General features: G+C 61.0%; 3 protein-coding genes across 5 annotated transcripts; all 3 read left to right on the top strand.

Annotated features, from left to right (window-relative positions):
- Positions 1 to 776: 776 nt before the first annotated feature.
- Positions 777 to 8,227, top strand: SLC25A44 (solute carrier family 25 member 44). Of its 2 annotated transcripts, none has more exons than XM_084276599.1 (5): positions 777 to 789; positions 3,349 to 3,457; positions 4,078 to 4,814; positions 5,507 to 5,634; positions 6,340 to 8,227. In XM_084276599.1, exons 3-5 carry the CDS (start codon positions 4,193 to 4,195, stop codon positions 6,529 to 6,531), a joined length of 942 nt encoding a protein of 313 aa, XP_084132725.1. In that variant the 5' UTR covers positions 777 to 789; positions 3,349 to 3,457; positions 4,078 to 4,192; the 3' UTR covers positions 6,532 to 8,227. The 2 variants fall into 2 exon arrangements, with proteins under 2 accessions (XP_084132725.1, XP_084132724.1); XM_084276598.1 differs by lacking the exon at positions 777 to 789 and adding an exon at positions 2,244 to 2,650.
- A 1,360-nt stretch (positions 8,228 to 9,587) lies between these two features.
- PMF1 (polyamine modulated factor 1) lies at positions 9,588 to 11,842 on the top strand (the record flags this gene model as incomplete). The annotated part of the gene is made up of 5 exons (XM_084276647.1): positions 9,588 to 9,778; positions 10,159 to 10,264; positions 10,446 to 10,546; positions 11,282 to 11,477; positions 11,789 to 11,842. 5 exons carry the CDS (start codon positions 9,588 to 9,590, stop codon positions 11,840 to 11,842), a joined length of 648 nt encoding a protein of 215 aa, XP_084132773.1.
- Positions 11,843 to 14,230: 2,388 nt separating this feature from the next.
- On the top strand, positions 14,231 to 15,179 carry BGLAP (bone gamma-carboxyglutamate protein). Of its 2 annotated transcripts, none has more exons than XM_084276583.1 (4): positions 14,231 to 14,301; positions 14,562 to 14,606; positions 14,688 to 14,754; positions 14,939 to 15,179. In XM_084276583.1, the coding sequence occupies exons 1-4, from the start codon at positions 14,241 to 14,243 to the stop codon at positions 15,066 to 15,068; spliced, it is 303 nt and encodes a 100-aa protein (XP_084132709.1). In that variant the 5' UTR covers positions 14,231 to 14,240; the 3' UTR covers positions 15,069 to 15,179. The 2 variants fall into 2 exon arrangements, with proteins under 2 accessions (XP_084132709.1, XP_084132708.1); XM_084276582.1 differs by having other exon boundaries at positions 14,936 to 15,179.
- Positions 15,180 to 17,218: the final 2,039 nt, after the last annotated feature.

The following is a 17,218-nucleotide window of genomic DNA, read 5'->3' as shown; positions in this document are numbered from 1 at the left end:
GAGCCCATGGGGTCCAACCCCCTGCCAGAGCAGGGTCCCTGGGACAGGGCACACAGGGCGGTGTCCAGATGGGGCTGGAATCTCTCCAGAGAAGGAGACTCCACACCCCCTGGGCAGCCTGTCCCAGGGCTCCCTCACCTTCAGCATCTCTGTCCCTCCTCTGGACTCTCTCCAGGAGATCCCTGGCTGGTTGATCCCAGGGAGCCCAGCACTGGCCACAACACTCCAGTGGGGCCTGAGCAGGGCAGAGCAGAGGGGGAGGATCCCCTCCTGTCACCTGCTGCCCACACTCCTCCTGATGCCCCCAGGATCCCCTTGGCTCTCTCAGCCCCCGGGACACACAACGGGGTCAGAGCATCTCCCTACCCCCCTCTGCCCTTCCGGCTGTGGGGACGCGGCCCCTCCCCGCCGGACCCCGTTAGGGGCCGCGGGCCCTTTAAGAGCCGTAACTCGGCGCTGCCCCTTTAAGAGAAGAGTTTTGCGCATGCGCACTCCCTTCCCCGCGCGCCTTCCCGGGGCGCAGCGGGCGGGCGCCCCTCGATCTTAAGGGCGGAAGTGAGGGGGGCTTTTTCCGCCGTGGCGTCAGCCCTTTCCCAAGATGGCGCCGGCTCTCGGGCGCTGATTGCTCGGGCGGCGTGCGGGGCCCCTGACGTGCTGCCGCCGCTCACTTCCGGCCGGCGGTCACCGAGAGGTGGGAGGGGGGGGCAGCGGCGGCCATGGGGCGGCGGGAGCGGCCGGCGGCGGGGTCGGGGCGAGGCGGGGCGGGGGCGTCCCGGCCGCCGGCCTGAGGTGAGGGGGCGGCGGGGGCAGGGCCGGGGGCGGGAGGCCCGGGCGGCGTGGGGAGGAGGAGGAGGAGGCGGCCGCCCGGCCCGGCCCGGGGGCGGCTGGATGCGGCGGGGGGCGGCCCGCTGAGGGGGGGGGGCGGCGGGGGCGGGGGCTGTGCGGGGAACGCGGGGAGAGCCCCGGGAGGGGGCGGCGGGTTCGAGACCCGCTGGGGTCCGGAGGCGGGGGGAGGCCGTGGGGCGGGGGGGGGGATCCCCCGGGCTGCAGGGGCAGCGCTGCCTGGGGGGCGGGGGGGGCAGCGCGACCCCGGGGCGCTGGGGAGGGGGCCGGGTGCCCGGCCCGCCCAGCTGCCCACCCGCCCCGTGACCTTGAGCGGGGCCGGGGCCGGGCTCGGCGCGTCCCGGGGGCTTCTCGCCTGGGGGCGGGGGCTTTGCCCGGGGTGGGGGGGGGGCTGGCTGCGCCCACGGCCCGGCCCCGGCCTGCGGGAGGTGCGGGGGGGCTGCAGGAGCCGGCGGGGTGCTGGGCAGCGCTGCCCTTACCCCGTCCTCGCGGAGAGGCGGCCGAGGAGCCGCGGATCGCGGCCGGGGGTGAGTTTTACCTCCGGTCCCAGCCTGGGGCAGCGCGGAGGAGCAGGATGGGGTGGGCCTGGGGAAGCCGCGCTGCCCGCTCGGCCCCAGCTGGGCGTCCTGCGGCGCGGGTGAGAGGCTGCGGGGCCCAGGCTGGTTTGCCGGCTGCTGCCCCTCCCGACAGCATCTCCACAGCCAACCGCGTGTGGCGGCGGAGGCTCGGAGGGGCCGCCCGGCCGCCCTGCTGCGGCCTGCGTATGCCGGGCAGGAGGCAGCCTTGACCGCGGGTGCACAAAGGGCCTGGCCTTGTTTGCCAAGGAATCCTGTTCAGATCCAGCTGAGGCCAAACCCGTTTGGAGAAGGGGTCGGTGGGGCTGCACTCAGGAGGAGACAGTGGGGGGGTTGTGGAGTTTCCTGCCGGGCTGCAGTGACCCACAGGACGCTGACAGGGCAGGAGCAGGTACGATTTGCTCGTTGATCCTCTTTAATTTGTGGGCACAACTTCAGGAATCACTTGGGAGAAGTCCCTGTGTGTCTGGACAGGCCTGTTGGAGTGTGGCTCTGGCATGGAAACTGGTCAAGCGGCCCCGTGCCCTGGGGGGAAGCTGCTGTGCTTGGTTCTGAAGGCAGGTCAGGTCTTTTGAGACAAATTTGTATTGCTTTTTGGAAGGCAGGTCAGGTCTTTTGAGACCCATCAATCACTTGGATATTGATCTCCCCAAAATCACTAGAAGGAGTTGCTGCAACTGGATACCACGGGGTGGCTGCTCCGTGCAGGGCCCTGGATTGAATTCCTGGGAGAATAAACACTCTGAGCAAAGCTCTTGTCTTGGCAGAGGAAGAACTGTGGCTGCTGTGGTCAGACAGGAGCATCCCTGGTGATGCCAAGCCCTCTCAGGGCTTTGGTGGCTGGCAGACCCTGGGGTTAGAGTCTCGTTTGGACCCAGATGAAAGCAGTTAGTAAGAGCCCAAAGGAAGCGCAGGTACTTCCTCAAGGAGCTTATGGCCAAAACTCTAAAAACAAAGCACTCTGAACCAAAATGTAATTATTTTTACAGTTTTGATCTCTGTTTTCCTCATTGCAGCAACAGGGATCTGTTTCTTAGCAGGTACACCTTGCCCTCCAGGTGAGGAACCCTGTTACTCCTGATTCAGCTCCCCGCTGGCAGAGGATGGACTAAACCCTCAGGTTCCACCAGGAAATTGCCTTGGCTGGACTTGATTTCATTTCTTAATGAAATACTGAGCCAGTGGAACTTGTAATAAGAACAAAATAGTGTTCTCAGGGGTGCTGTGTGCAGGTAATTCCTGTGTAGGCAGCTCCATGCTAATTACACCTGTAGTAGGTGAACTAGTAAGGCTGTGAGTGTGGTGAAGGGGCTTGAGCCTTGGTTCACACCAGCTCTGGTGCTCGTTACGTGCTGCTGAGTACTGGCTGTGACAGTGGAGTGTAGTTTCCTTCCATAGAATCCCAGACTGGTCTGGGTTGGTTGGGACAGCTAAAGGGAGATGGGAGGACCTCCTGGGTGTGTTGTCCCAGGGAAGCAGTTGTTGGTGACCCCTGGGATGTGGCTGCTCACAGGCTGAGGTGTTGGGGGGGGTGATGTGGGGGAGGCTGACCCAGCACCTCCCTCCCTCTCTCAGTTCCCAGTGCTCTGAATGCTGCTGGAGTTGGGAGGGTGGCAGGTTCATGTTGTGACACCAGAGGAGATGATGCAGTGTTGGAATTGAGGGTGAACTTTGCTCCCCTGGCCCAAAAGCACAGTTGGGCACTGAGAGATCCCTGGGCTGTGACTTTTAACCCTTTCTTTTCAGCCTTGGCCATTGGTGTGGCTGCTCTATGTGGCTGTTTGCATTTGCCTTGTCCTCCTGTCGTTGCTCCTCTTTCCCCAAGCTCCTCTTCCCCCTTCCCTGGCTCACATCACCCTCCAGCTTTGGGAAATGGAAATATCCAGGACAATGTGTCTGATGAAGACTTGTCACTCCCTTGTCTGTGCAGAGCCTGGAAATGAGACGTGACGCCCTGATGCCTGGGAGCACCACAGCCCCTGAAGGACAGGAGAAGCTGCTTTGGTTGCCACTCCATGTCCCTGCCTGTTCAATAGAAGGTAGGGAGCGTGTCCTGTTGGAACTGGGCTCTTCCTCTGTGCATCTCAAACTGCTTCCCAGCACCCAGGGAGCTTTGCTTTGCAGCAGGGTGGTCTGGATCGCAGTGAGAACCTGCTGTGTGTGAGCAGAGTGCTGTGTAACACGCAGGTGTGGTGACATCAGAAGGTGCTGCCAGCCACCACGTGATGTGGCCGTGCTTCCTGAGGTCACAGTCCCCCTGCTCTGTCAACAGAGAGCTTGGCTTATGTGGGCCAGTGGTTGGGAGGCACCTGGAGTGACAAAGGGCTACCTGCCATGTGCTGCACCAGTGCCAGCTGAGTGATCCTCTGTCCTGGTGAGGCCCCAGCTGGAGTCCTGTGGGTGGGTGCCCTGTCCCTGGGTTGTTCAGGGCCAGGTTGGATGGGGCCCTGGGCAACCTTGTGTAGCTCCAGGCCTGGAGGTTGGTGTCCCTGCCTGTGGCAGGGGGGTTGGAGCTCTGGGACCCTTGGGGTCCCTCCCAACCCAGCCCAGTCTGGGGTTCTGTGGTCTGTACTTGAGGACAGTCAGCAGAGTCGGGTGGCACCGGTTGCTGTAGCTGCCTCGGTGCTTCGTTAGGTGCTGAAGGTGCCTCTCGTTACAGGTACCAGCGCCGCTCCTCGGGGCACCAGGGCTGAGCCCAGACCTGCTCTGCACCTTTGACATCGATCCGGGGGGAGGGGGGGGACACACACCCCACCACCCCACCTGGAGGAGTCATGGAAGACAAACGCAACATCCCCATCATAGAGTGGGAGCACCTGGACAAGAGGAAGTTCTACGTGTTCGGGATCTGCATGACCATGATGATCCGGGTCAGCGTGTACCCCTTCACCCTCATCCGCACGCGGCTGCAGGTGCAGAAGGGCAAGAGCCTCTACAACGGGACCTTTGATGCCTTTGTGAAAATCCTGAGGACAGAAGGGGCGGCTGGGCTGTACCGTGGCTTCCTGGTCAACACCTTCACCCTGATCTCGGGGCAGTGCTACGTCACCACCTACGAGCTGACGCGCAAGTACGTCTCGCGCTACAACAACAACAACGCGGTGAAGTCGCTGGTGGCAGGGGGCTCGGCCTCCCTGGTGGCCCAGAGCATCACCGTGCCCATCGATGTCATCTCCCAGCACCTCATGATGCAGAGGAAAGGAGAAAGCATGGGCAGGTTCAAGGTGCAGAGCCAAGGTGGCAAGAGGGTGCTGGTGTTTGGCCAGACCAAGGACATCATTGTGCAGATATTCAAGGCCGATGGCTTCAGAGGATTCTACAGGGGCTACGTGGCCTCTCTGCTCACCTATATCCCCAACAGTGCGGTCTGGTGGCCCTTCTACCACTTCTATGCTGGTAAGTGGAAGGAGCCCTGGGGGTGGTGGGGGATGAGGAACTCAACGTGAGCAGCAGTGGCTCCTGCAGCTGGGAAGGGCGATGGGATTCTGGGCTCCATCAGCAGAGGGGTGGCAGCAGGGACAGGGAGGGGATTGTCCCTCTCTGCTCAGCCCTCCCCAGCTGGAGTCCTGTGCCCAGAGCTGGGGCCCAGCACAAGGAAGATGTGGGGCTGTTGGAGAGGGGTCAGAGGAGCCCCGGGGATGCTCAGAGGGCTGGAGCAGCTCCCCATGGAGAGAGGCTGAGGGAGCTGGGCTGGGGCAGCCTGGAGAAGAGAAGGCTGTGGGGGGACCTCACTGCAGCCTCCCTGGGCAACCTTGTGTAGCTCCAGGCCTGGAGGTTGGTGTCCCTGCCTGTGGCAGGGGGGTTGGAGCTCTGTGACCCTTGGGGTCCCTCCCAACCCAGACCAGTCTGGGGTTCTGTTTGCCTGTGTTTGAGCTGATCAGAGGCTGTGTGATGGAGCATGGAATCGCTGGGCTCACTCCCCATGCTCTGCAGTGTAGGAACACTGCTTAGATGTGCTGTGGGAGCAGGTGCCAGGTTGCCAATCAGGGGTTCTGCCCACTGTAAATCAGTCTCAATGAGCAGGTGGAATGAAGGACCTGACCAGCAGCCACTCCTCTGAAACTTCACTCCCTTTCTCTGGTTCCCAGAACAGCTCTCCAGCTTGACTCCTAAAGACTGTCCCCATCTCCTCCTGCAAGCTATATCAGGGCCACTTGCTGCTGCAACAGCCTCCACGCTCACCAACCCCATGGATGTCATCAGGGCTCGGGTCCAGGTAAGAGCTCAGCCTGCTTGGCACCTCCTCCCACGGTGTGATGCAGGGGTGGGGTTCCTTCTCAGCTATTTGACCTTTATGGCTGCAGGTAAATCATTCCCCTTCTTCTTTTGGGGGTTGTTTTGTCCTGGGTGTCCTTACTGCTTAGTTTGCACACTCATTCTCTCATCCTCCTGTGATCTCCTCACCGGCTGGGTGGATGGAGGGAGAGCACTGGGACTGAGAGGGGATCTGATCAATGGGGATCAATAGCTGAAGGGTGGGACACAGGGGGACATGGGCAGCCTCTGCTCAGTGTCTGTGGGGACAGGACAAGGGGCGATGGGCTCAAGTTGGAGCACAGGGAGTTCCCCCCCAATCTGGTGAAGAACTTTTCCCCAGTGAGGGTGAGGGAGCCCTGGGACAGGCTGCCCAGGGGGTGTGGAGTCTCCTCTGGAGAGATTCCAGCCCCATCTGGACACCAACCTGTGTGCCCTGTCCCAGGGACCCTGCTTTGGCATGGGGTTGGACCCCATGGGCTCTGGAGGCCCCTTCCCACCCCTGTGAGTCTGTGATTCCTTCCCCCACACTCCTCCAGGGGGTTCTGGAGACCAGATCAAGGTTATTGGGCTGGCTGTTCTGTCGCCTCTGAAGACAGAGCCCAACCCCAGAGCAGCTCAGCCTGAAGTCTTGCCAGGTCTGTGAATGTTTCTTCTGGCTTTGCAGGTGGAAGGCAAGAGCTCCATCATCCTCACCTTCAGACAGCTGATGGCAGAGGAAGGTCCCTGGGGCCTGACCAAAGGCCTCTCTGCCCGCATCATCTCGGCCACTCCCTCCACCATCGTCATCGTGGTGGGGTACGAGACCCTGAAGAAGCTCAGCCTCCGCCCCGAGCTGGTGGACTCCAGACACTGGTAGAGGCAGCTGGGGGAAGAGAAACCTTCTTCTGAACCCTCTTGGTTTGCACTCTCACAGTTGGAAGCTGAGGAGGAGGCAGCTGCCATCCCCTGTGCCTCTCCCTGCTCTCACCCGGCGAGGCAGCAGCAGGAGCCGCTGCAGTTCGGCTGTGCCAGAGCCCTGCTGCTCCTGCTCACAGCCACCCAGATGTCACCCCTGGCAGTGCTTGTTCGCCTGCAACGGTTCACCCAAGAGCAGCCAGCTGTGTGAACACGTCCTGGCAAGCTCTGAATCCCTCCTCTCTCTCTGTTTGTTTCTCTTTTTGTTTGTGGGTTGGGTTTGGGGTTTTGTTTTTTAAATTAAAGACTTGCTGGCTGAAGCAAAAAAGAAAAAAAAAAGCCAGTTTATTCTTTAAGTTATTTGAATCTTTGCCAAACTTCTGAGGAGGGGAGTCTAAGGAACTGCAGCTGAGCCCTCTGGTGAGTTGGGGTGCTGTGGGGAGCTGGAAGAACAGCATGGACAAACTCCTCCAGTCACCCACCTTCCTTTCTAGAAGATGTGAAGTGAGAGCAACCTGGAACTGCTTCAGACCTTCCTGCATCCTGAGTCAATCTGTACATACCTTTTTTCTATGTTTGTGGAAAGTGTTTCCTCTCTCTCATCCTTCAAACAGCAAGCTGGCTGATAGGCAAGTTCCCAATTGGGTTGGCTCTGTGTAATTAGCGGATGGCAATTTTGTCTCCTAACCTGTGTTTTTAATCTCTTGTTATTTAATATTTTTTATTTTATTATTATTATTTTAGGGAAGTTTATTCTGGTTTCTGGGGGACGTGAGTGGTTGTTCTGTGGCCTTGTTCAATGTGAGTGTTGATAACTTCATGTTCAGGGTGGCTGCTGCTGCTTCCCACCTTTTCAGTTAGTTTAAGCACAGTTTGGGAGCGTCAGCTGGTTGTGCTGCCAGCAGCCAAGAAGAGAACCGACTGATTTGAGCTACAGTTGGATGTGAGGTGGGGAAAGTGTGGAGGGGAAGAGCTTGTACTGGCTTTTGATCCAGTTCAAACCTGACTGGCATGTTCATATTGAATAAGAAGTAATGGTTCACTAATACTTTAAGTTTAAATCCTGCTTATCCTGTTTGGGAAGGGCAAGGATGCATCTTTGCACACTCTGGCTGGATCAAAACCTTAAGCTGTGGTCTGTCTCTCACCTGATGAGAAGCTGGGATGGAGCAATGAAGCAAGAGGCTGCTTTTGGGGGAGGAGGAAGGATGGGCCTGTTTGATTTCTGCCCTGCTGGGCTCAGTGTTTGAGATTTGCCCTGCACACAGTGCTCATCCCACTTAGTTGTGTGTCTGAGAGGCAAGAGATGCACCTCTGAGTATCAGGGGTATCGCCTCTCTCCATCCTGCTGCTGTAACGAGGAGTTCTTGGCCGTGGTGTTGGTCCTGCCTGGCTCTCAGCTGTCTTCTCACCTGGGACTTGCCAAGAGCAGCTCTTCCCTTCATCCCAGCGACTGCAGCCCGTGGAGAGACTGGATGTGCCGTGCTTTCTGCTGGAGGTGGAACAAGGTGCTGCTGAAACTGGAGAGAGACTTTGGTGTCTGGGGGCAGAACCTGGCTGTAGGATGTGGTTACCCTTCAACTGGGCTGCAGATGAGTCATCAGAGGTATTTTAATCCCACCTTTGTACTCTGCAGCATTAAAGGAGGCACTGACAGAGCTGTGCAAGCAGTGGGTCCTGCAGGCTGCTCTTCTGTCACGGTTTGGTTGTTTAAAAGATGCTGTTAATTGGCTCTTTCTGTAGTGAAGAGCAGGTTCTGCTCTGAGACGTGGATTGGTGGCGTCACAAGATGGTCCTGAAGCATCCCCAGAGTGCAGAGGGGCTCACACAGGGCAGCACTGAGTGCTTACACAGAGTAGCACCACTTCCTTACTCGGAGCACTGCTGGTGTTGACAGCAGCACTGCTGATGCTGCCTCGCTGGGCAGGGCAGGGCTGGGTGCTGTGGGAGCGCCGGGCAGCGTGGGTGTCGGAGATGCTCTCAAAGCCTCAGAACTCTTCTCGTAACCAGCAGCTTCCTTGGCAGCCAGGAAACCTCAGGGACCTTTGGTCCCGTGGTGCTGGAGCACGTCAGTGTCACACAATCACCCAGCTGGAAAGGACCTTTGATACAGTGAGAGTCCAGCTGTTCTGTGCTGCCATAAACCAGCTGCCTGAGCACCTCATGACACAGCCCCTCCCTGGGCAGCCTGTGCCACAGCCCCACAACTCTGCCAGGGAAGAACTTTCCCCTCCCATCTGCTCTGCCCCTGCCCTGGGGCAGCTTGAGCCCATTGCCCCTTGTCCCATCTCCTGTCCCCTGGCTGCAGAGACCATCGCCCACCTCTCTGCACCCTCCTGCCAGGGCAGGGGAGGTGGGGAGAAGGGCTCCCCTCAGCCTCCTCTTCTCCAGGCTCAACACCCCCAGCTCCCTCAGCTGCTCCTCAGAGGATTTGCCCTCCAGCCCCTTCCCCAGCCTGGTTGCCCTTCTCTGGACTCGCTCCAGGACCTCAATGTCCTTCTGATGCTGAGGAGCCCAGAACTGGACCCAGCACTGGAGCTGCAGCCTCCCCAGTGCCCAGTCCAGGGGCACAATCCCCTCCCCAGCCCTACTGGCCACCCTATTCCTGACACAAGCCAGGCTGCCCTTGGCTTTCCTGGCCCCTGGGCACACTGCTGGCTCCTGTTCATCCTGCAGCCACCCAACACCCCCAGGTCCTTCTCTCCTGACAGCTCTCCAGCCAGTCTCCCCCAGCCTGGAGCTGCCTGGGGCGGTTGTGTCCCATGGGCAGCACTCCAGGGGAGCTGAGGGTCGTTGTGGGGAGCTGTGGGTCACCCCAGGCCCCCTCTGCCCCCTGCCCGCCCTGTGCTTGGAGCCTCCCCCAGCCAGGGGCGGGGCGTGAGGCCGTTAAGTGCCCCGGGGCTGTTCCCGCCTCCGGGGGCTGTTCCCGCCTCAGCGGCCGGGCCTGGCTCAGCATGGGAGGGGGCGGCTCCTCCCGCCACAACCAATGGGAGCGGCGCCTGGCGGCGGCGGCAGCCAATGGGAGGCGACGGCGGGATCGTTGGGCGGCGAGATATGGCGGCGGCGGCGGGAAGCGGCTCTGCGGAGCCTGAGGCGGGCGGCGGCGGCGATCATGGCGCTGAGGAGGCTCCAGCGGGGACGCCGGGCCGCGCCCAGGTCTTCAACACCGTGGTGGATGCTTTCCTGGAGAAGTTGGTGGCCGTTGGGAGGTGAGGAGGGAGCGGGGTTCGCCCAAGGGCCGCGTTTCCCTGAGGCGGCCGGGTCGCCTCAGAGGAACGGGAGGCCGGGCCCCCGGTTCCCCTGAGGCGGCCCGGCCCCCCGTTCCCCTGAGGCGGCCCGGCCCCCCGTTCCCCTGAGGCGGCCCGGCCCCCCGTTCCCCTGAGGCGGCCCGGCCCCCCGTTCCCCTGAGGCGACCCGGCCCCCCGTTCCCCTGAGGCGACCCGGCCCCCCGTTCCTCTGAGGCGACCCGGCCCCGGTTCCCCTGAGGCGACCCCGGCCCCCGGTTCCCCTGAGGCGACCCCGTTCCCCTGAGGCGGCCCGGCTTGCCCCCCCCCCGTTCCCCTGACGCTCTTCCCCTCGGCTCTTTCAGCTACCAGAGGTTCGCCAGCTGCTACCGCTGCTTCTACAAGCTGCAGCCCGAGATGACCCGGAGCATTTACGATCAGTTCGTATCCCAGCTGCAGGCGTCCGTCAAGGTGAAAGGGGGAGGAGGAGGGGAGGGGGTCGGGGTGTGCTTTGGGCGCTGGGCATCTGGCTGTGGCAGGGTGCCTGGGTGTAGCTGTCACTGAGGGCAAAGCAGGGGCTCACAAGGAGAACAGTTCCCATGTCGGTGCAGCTTGGGTCCTGCTGATTCCTTCTGCTTTCCTTCTTTCACAGGAAGAGATCAAGGAGGTAAAGGAAGAAGGGAACCTGGACATGCTGTTCAATTCACTGGATAAGATCGTGGAGGAGGCAAAGAACCGGGAGGAGCCTGCATGGTATGGACAGGCTTGTGGGAAGCAGCCCGGGGAGCAGGGGGGTGTGTGTGGTGGTATGGTGCTTCAAGGGTGAACGGTGGTTCCCTTGTGATGTTGGGAGGGGATTGTCCCTCTCTGCTCTGCCCTGGGGAGGCCCCAGCTGGAGTCCTGTGTCCAGAGCTGGGGCCCAACACAAGGAAGATGTGGGGCTGTTGGAGAGGGGTCAGAGGAGCCCTGGGGATGCTCAGAGGGCTGGAGCAGCTCCCCATGGAGAGAGGCTGAGGGAGCTGGGCTGGGTCAGCCTGGAGAAGAGAAGGCTGTGGGGGGACCTCACTGCAGCCCCCCAGTCCCTGAAGGGAGCAGAGGAACAGGAGGGGAATCAGCTTGTTAAAGGGTGGATAATGGCAGGACAAGGGGGATGGGGTGAAGCTGGAGGAGGGAAGAGAGAGAGGAGAAATTGGGGGGAAGTTCTTTGCAGAGAGAGTGGTGAGGGGCTGGAAGGGGCTGCCCAGAGAGGGGGTGGGTGCCCCGTCCCTGGGGGTGTTCAAGGCCAGGTTGGCTGGGGCCCTGGGCAACCTTGTGTAGCTCCAGGCCTGGAGGTTGGTGTCCCTGCCTGTGGCAGGGGGTTGGAGCTCTGGGACCCTTGGGGTCCCTCCCAACCCAGACCAGGCTGGGGTTCTGTGGTTCCTCTTGAGGTGCTTGAGGCTGTGCAAGGTGGTTGCTTTCCTGTTGCTTCACACCCCGGTTTGCCCTCAGGCGCCCCAGTGGGATCCCAGAAGAGGATGTCCGTGGTGCCATGGTGCCCTACCTGCTCAAGCACAGGTCCTACTTGCGCAAGGTCCTGAAGGAGAAGGAGGAACTGAACAGGAATGTTGCTCAGTCTGTGCTCGGGGGCAGGAACAGGATTGCAGAGCTGCAGCAGCTGCTTGAAGCTCATGAACACACCTGGCAGGTAAAAATGAACCACAAACCAGTAAACCCCCTTCTCTGTGCAGCTCCAGCCTGGGAGAAGCACCATTCTATGGTGTGGCTGGCAAATGGCTGCACAATATTTAAGCCCCTTGCTTATCAAAGGCCTTACTGGGAGCCAAGCACCCTGGGTGTTGTCACTAGAGGCCTTGGGTGTGTTTCCCAGTGACTGACTGGGATGAGTGGTGAGATTTCTGGGTTGTTTTCCCTCACTCTGTTTTCTATCCACCTGGTTTGTGTCCTGTGTGGAGAACAGCCCTCTGCTGAGCTCAGTGATGGTGCTTTTCCTTTCAGGCATTTGGGGAAGAGCAACAGGAACTCCTCAGTACGTTCAAGGAGCCCCAGTGAGGACACCAGGGTGATTTCTGCATCTTTTCCTGGAGGAATTTATCCTCATCCCGGAAAGCGCCGACACCGCAGCGGGAAGCAGGACTCTGCCTGTGGCCTGGACAAAGCCTGCAAACTGCCTGTTGTCTTGTCAGGCCAGGAGACAGAAGCAGCAGGACTGAAAAGCTCCCAGACTTGGACAATTTGGTCAAAGTGTGTGAAGAACAAACGAGAGAACCCAGCAGGATCCTTGGAAACAGATGAGACTTTCCTTTTCCTCTGGAGAATCCCACAGCCCTGGGACCCTGGCCTTGCCTGTGTAGTTACATGCTCTTTTAGCTCAGTGATGAGTGTGATTTGAGCTCCCTAAACCCACATTTGTGGCCTTGGAGGTATTTCAGGTGTGTGTTAGAAGAGAAGCACTTTCCCCACAGAGGCTGCGCTGTGAGGAGCTGGGGAGTAGCGGCTGAGTAAATCCTACCACAGCACTAAGTACACCCAGCGTGTGAGCAGCCACCTTGGACTCTTGCTGTGCTCCTGCCCTGTTCCTTCCCCGTGCCTGTGTCTTTAGACCAGTGTCTCCCTGTGCTCCATCAGAGCAGCTGCTGTGTCTCATCCAGCTCCTCGCTGCCCTTGATTCCTTTTTCCCTCCCAGCCAGTGCCCACTGAAGTTTGCCAGGGAGGGTAAGAATGACTGGAGTCTCTGCCTGTTGGGGTGTCAGCAAAGCCCCCAAAATGAGATAAATCTTCAAAGTAAAGACAAAAACTCCTTCCTCTGTGCTGGGCAGAGGATGAGGAGAGTCCTTCTGAGCCCTGGTTGTGAGTCTCTTCCCAACAGACACTGTGGCAGCGGTTTCTCTGCTCACCCTCACCTGTTGTTGGGTCCCAATGGGAAGTCGAAGCCCCCTGTGCTGGGGAGGTGGGAATCCTGAGAACAATGGGGTGTTTTCACCAAAGGCAAAGCTCTGTTTCCAATTAGAGGGGGATGGAGCAGGAGCCACTGCCTTGGGCATGTTTTCCTTTTGTCCTAGACTAGGCGTCCCCTGGCTGCATTGTAATTGAGTTAATTGGAGCTGCTGCTGCCCCAGCCTTGGCTCCCGCTCCCTGTGCTTGGCCTGGCTACTCTGTACTTTATGGGTTTGTTTGACAAAGGCTCTGGGCTGTTGTTCTCTCCCTCCATCCGCCCTCCAAAGCCTCTGGTTCCGCTTTTCAAGACAGGGATGGATTTATAGGAGCTGAAAGGCTGGGAAGTGGTCTGGATCCTAAAGAGGAATGTCACCCCAGGCGGCCCTGGGGGCTCTCTGTGTGCTTACAGCCCTCCTGGGGTTAAAGAGGAGCAAACTCCCTCCTGGGGTTAGAGGAGTAAACTGGGTGAGCAGGGCTGGGGGCCTGGAGTGAGGAGGGATAAAAGGGTGGAGGAACAGGAGATTCTGCTGCTCCAGTGGTTCCCCTGAGCTCTGCTCCACGCCTGAACCATGCCAGTGCAACTCTGTGTTCTTGCAAACCCTGCTTTGGGGGTTCAAGAGGTTCTGGATCTACTCTGGGGGTTCTGGTTCTGGGAACAGGCGTTGCCTGGGGGCTCTGCCCTTGGGATGGGAGAACTGGGGGTGTCGATGGCCTTGAGCAGAGTGTGGCTGGTGGGTCCAGGGAGGTTCTGTTCTCCTCCCCTCTGCTCTGCCCAGGCCACAGCTGGGGCGGGGTGTCCAGGGCTGGGCTCCCCAGTTCAGCACAGACTGGGAGCTGCTGGGGAGGCCGGGGAGGGTACAAGGATGAGGAGGGGCTGGAGCGGCTCTGGTGGGAGGGGGGCTGGGGCTGGTCAGTCTGGGAGGGTGCAGAGGGGATCTGATCCAGGCTCATCAATCCTAAAGGGGGTCAAGGGGAGGGGGCCAGGCTCTTCTCAGGCTGCCCAGCGACAGGACAAGGGGCAACGGGCACAAACTGGAGCAGGGGAAGGTCGGTGCCCTCAGGAGGGGAAACTTCTTCCCTCTGTGGGTGCTGGAGCCCTGGGCCAGGCTGCCCGGAGCGGGTGGGGAGTCTCCTTCTGCGGAGAGATGCCGGAGCCGCCTGGACACCGGCCTGTGCCACCCGCTGAGGGGATGCTGCTCTGCCAGGGGGTGGGCTGGGGGTCTCCAGAGGCTCCTGCCAGCCCCAACCAGTCTGGGATTCTGGGATCCCAGTTAGGGCTGGGCCCACCCCTGGCCCAGGGCCGTGTTTCCCCCCCGTGGGCTCTGGCTGGTCACGGGGGAACCGAGTTCGTCCCAAACCACAATTGGTGCCTCTGCTGGCGGCTCCCGGCCCCGGCGGATGTGCTGGAAATAGCCCGGGCCGGGCCGGGCCGCCCCTCCTTGCCACAGCGCCCTATAAAGGCAGAGGGGCAGCAGGGGCTGCACCCAGCGCGGTGCCCATGCCCAGAGGCGCGATGAAGACCCTCGTCCTCCTCACCCTCCTGGCTCTCCTCGCCCTTGGCCTCTGCCGCAGAGGTAGGGGGTGTCTGGGGGTGCTGGGGGGGCCCTGCGCCCCGGGAAGGGTTTCGCTCTGGGCTGGAGGGAGCAGAAGGGTTTGGAGTGAGATTTGCTGAGCTTGGGGGTGGGCGGGGGGAGCAGGACTCCCTCGGCCGGGCTGGGGGGTGGTCTGGGTGAGGGGTTTGGGGTGGGAAGGGTGGGAAGATGGCGCAGGGTGAGGTCCCAGCTTGCACAGGACCTTTCCGAGCGCCCTCCGCCCTCTCCCTGCTGTCCCGCAGCTGCCGACCGCTCCGTCAGCGCGGACGACTCGCCCAGCTCCGAAGGTGAGTGCGGCCGGGTTCGGCCCCGCTGCCCTGGGGACTGGGGGGGCCCCGGCGCTCCCTGACCCCCCCAATGTCCCGCAGCCTTCGTCTCCAAACGCGCCAGCGCCGAGATGGTGCGGAGACACAAGAGGAATTACGTCTACGACAGGTTAGTGCGGGGACCCCGGGTGGCACCGAGGGGACGGGGTCTCTGCATTCCCCATCCCGCTGGAAACCCCGTTTTTTGGGAGGGGGACCAGCTGGCTGGACCCTTCCCCAGCAGTGTCCGGCCCCCACAGGGCTGGGGACCCTCCGACACCCCCCCCCCACATCCCCCCATCTGTCCCCAGCAGCGTCTCCGGTGTCGTGCGGGACCCGCTGGAGGCCAAGCGTGAGGTCTGCGAGCTCAACCCCAGCTGCGATGAGCTGGCCGACCACATCGGCTTCCAGGAGGCGTACCGCCGCTTCTACGGGCCCGTGTAGCCCCCGCCCGGCTGGGGCTCTGCAGGTGCCGGGGCTGAGCCCGGAGCACCGACCCCCCCCCCCCGCCCCCAGCCCCCCGCTGTGTCCCTTGGTGCTACCCCGGACAGAAATAAAGGCACAATCGGTGGAGGCGGCTCCTTTCCAGGCTGCGGGTGTGGGGTGGGCAGGGGGGATGCAGCTGAAGTGCCCCAGGGACCTCCCCCCAAGGCTGGGGCCCCTCCCAGCCCTCTCCTGTATTGGGGGGCTGCTGGGCTTGGTCTCTGACACCCAACCCCCCACCCCCAGGAACACAGGTCACACCAGGTCCCCAGAGGTACAAACATCTTGTCTTTTATTAAGCTAGTCCGTGTGTTGGGCTCACAGTCAGGACACTGTGAGAGCCCCGGCTCCTCCTCATCCCCATCGCCCCCCAGGAAGAGCTTCACCTCCCCACACACCCACAGGCTGGGGGCAGGTTTTGTGCTACAAACAGGAGGACTGAGGGAAGAGATGATTGTCTCTTCTTGCCTCAAACCAAGCAACAGCCCCTCTCCCTGCCAGAGGACAGGGGCAGGACCAGCACCAACCCCACACCCAGGGAGCCACCTCCCTGTGTCGGCCCTGGGGCCCCACTCAGCATCCGCAACCAGCACGAGAGGCCAGAGAAACACCAGCCTCCTGCTCTCAGGGGGGATCTGGAAGCCACACACCAAATCCTGCACAGGGGGAAGCAGCACAGCCCTCTGCCAGGGCAGATGGGGGGGATGTGTACCCGGGAGGGAGACTCCCCAACTCGCTGAGGGGGTTGGGGTGAGATGCCTGTTCCTTCACCCCCATCCTACAGAGGAGCCCCCAGGAGAAGGCAGCTCCTGGCAGGGGACACAGCTCATCATCCTCCCCGAGGCTGTTTTGGCAGCTCTGCTTGTTCTGCAGCTGGGAAGTCTCCCCCTTTCTCAGCCTGGGGCTGTCTCTGCCTGGGGATTGTGCATCCAAAAAAACGAATTAAAATTAAAACCACGGAACTGCTCAGGTCCTGAAGCAGGTGGTGGAGAGGAAGGGACCTTCCAGGTGCCTCCTCACAGCGATTACTGCCCCTCCCTGCTCAGCCTGAGGGGTGATGCAGGGGAAGGTTCACTTCAGGCTCACTGAAGGGCCTTTTCCTCCTCTCCAGCTGTGCCAAACCCCCTCAGGGTAACACAAAACAAGGCCTGGGGAGAGCAGGGCAGGTCTGGAGCCTTCCCACAGCAGCCCCTCAAATCAAAGTAAGCTGGACAAGAAGAATGGCTTAAAAATGAACCCAGTGGTAGCGCTGGCTGAGCAAGAAGCTTCCCAGCCCACCTCAGGTCTCCAAAACCACCCAGGATGAGCCAGTCTCTGACCTGTCACTCTGCTTCTTGGCTCTGCCTCAAAAAGCACAGCACCTCTTGGGAGAAGCTGCAAACGGGGGGAAACCACCCCCCTGAAACCTGCAGAGACACCCCTGAGCCTCTACCGGCTCCAGCCGCCCCTCAGGCACCCAGGGCCACCTCAGCTGGAACGTCAAGCTTGGCATTTCTCTGCTGCAAAGGAACCCGAGCCAGAGCCTCAGCCCAAATCCCCTGGGGCTTTGTGCTGGTTGGTTTGAGTTTTTACCTGAAAACAAGGACTGTCCCCCCACTCCAGCCCAGACACACCCCCCCAGGGTGGCCGTGCAGAGCAGAGTGGGAGTTGTCTCTCTGTCTGATGCCTCTTTTGTAGCAGCTTCTCACCAGCCCGGGGGGAGGAGGAGGAGGAACACAGGGACGTAGAAGACGAGTGGTTTTACTTGCATAGCTGCTGGATGGAGACAGGTCTGGTCCTGGGACAGGGATGGGACCGAAGAGGCTGCCGGCCGGGAGCAACCCCAGCTCTTCACTGCCGAGCGTCAGGGTGTCAGGGTGTCAGCCCCAGGCTGCTCCAGATGCCACCAGGGTGGAGGTGGGAGAGGTCACACGGGGACTGAAGCTCTTCCAGGCAGCGGCAGCTCCTCCTCTGGGGATGCTCAGGGGGTCGTGAGCTCCAGTCTCAGGCAGGGGCGGTCGCTGTGCTCCTGTTCTCCACGGGATGAGGGGAGGGGGCACTGGGGTCCTGTGGCCCTCGCGGCGGTGGAACAGCCAGCGGGAGGGAAGGGCTTGGAGATCCTCCTGCCTCCT

Source organism: Gallinula chloropus, assembly GCF_964237585.1.
Source record: "Gallinula chloropus genome assembly, chromosome: 29".
Lineage (NCBI taxonomy): Eukaryota > Metazoa > Chordata > Aves > Gruiformes > Rallidae > Gallinula > Gallinula chloropus.
Note: the sequence above shows the minus strand (reverse complement) of the source record. Positions and strands in the feature narration are given on the sequence as shown.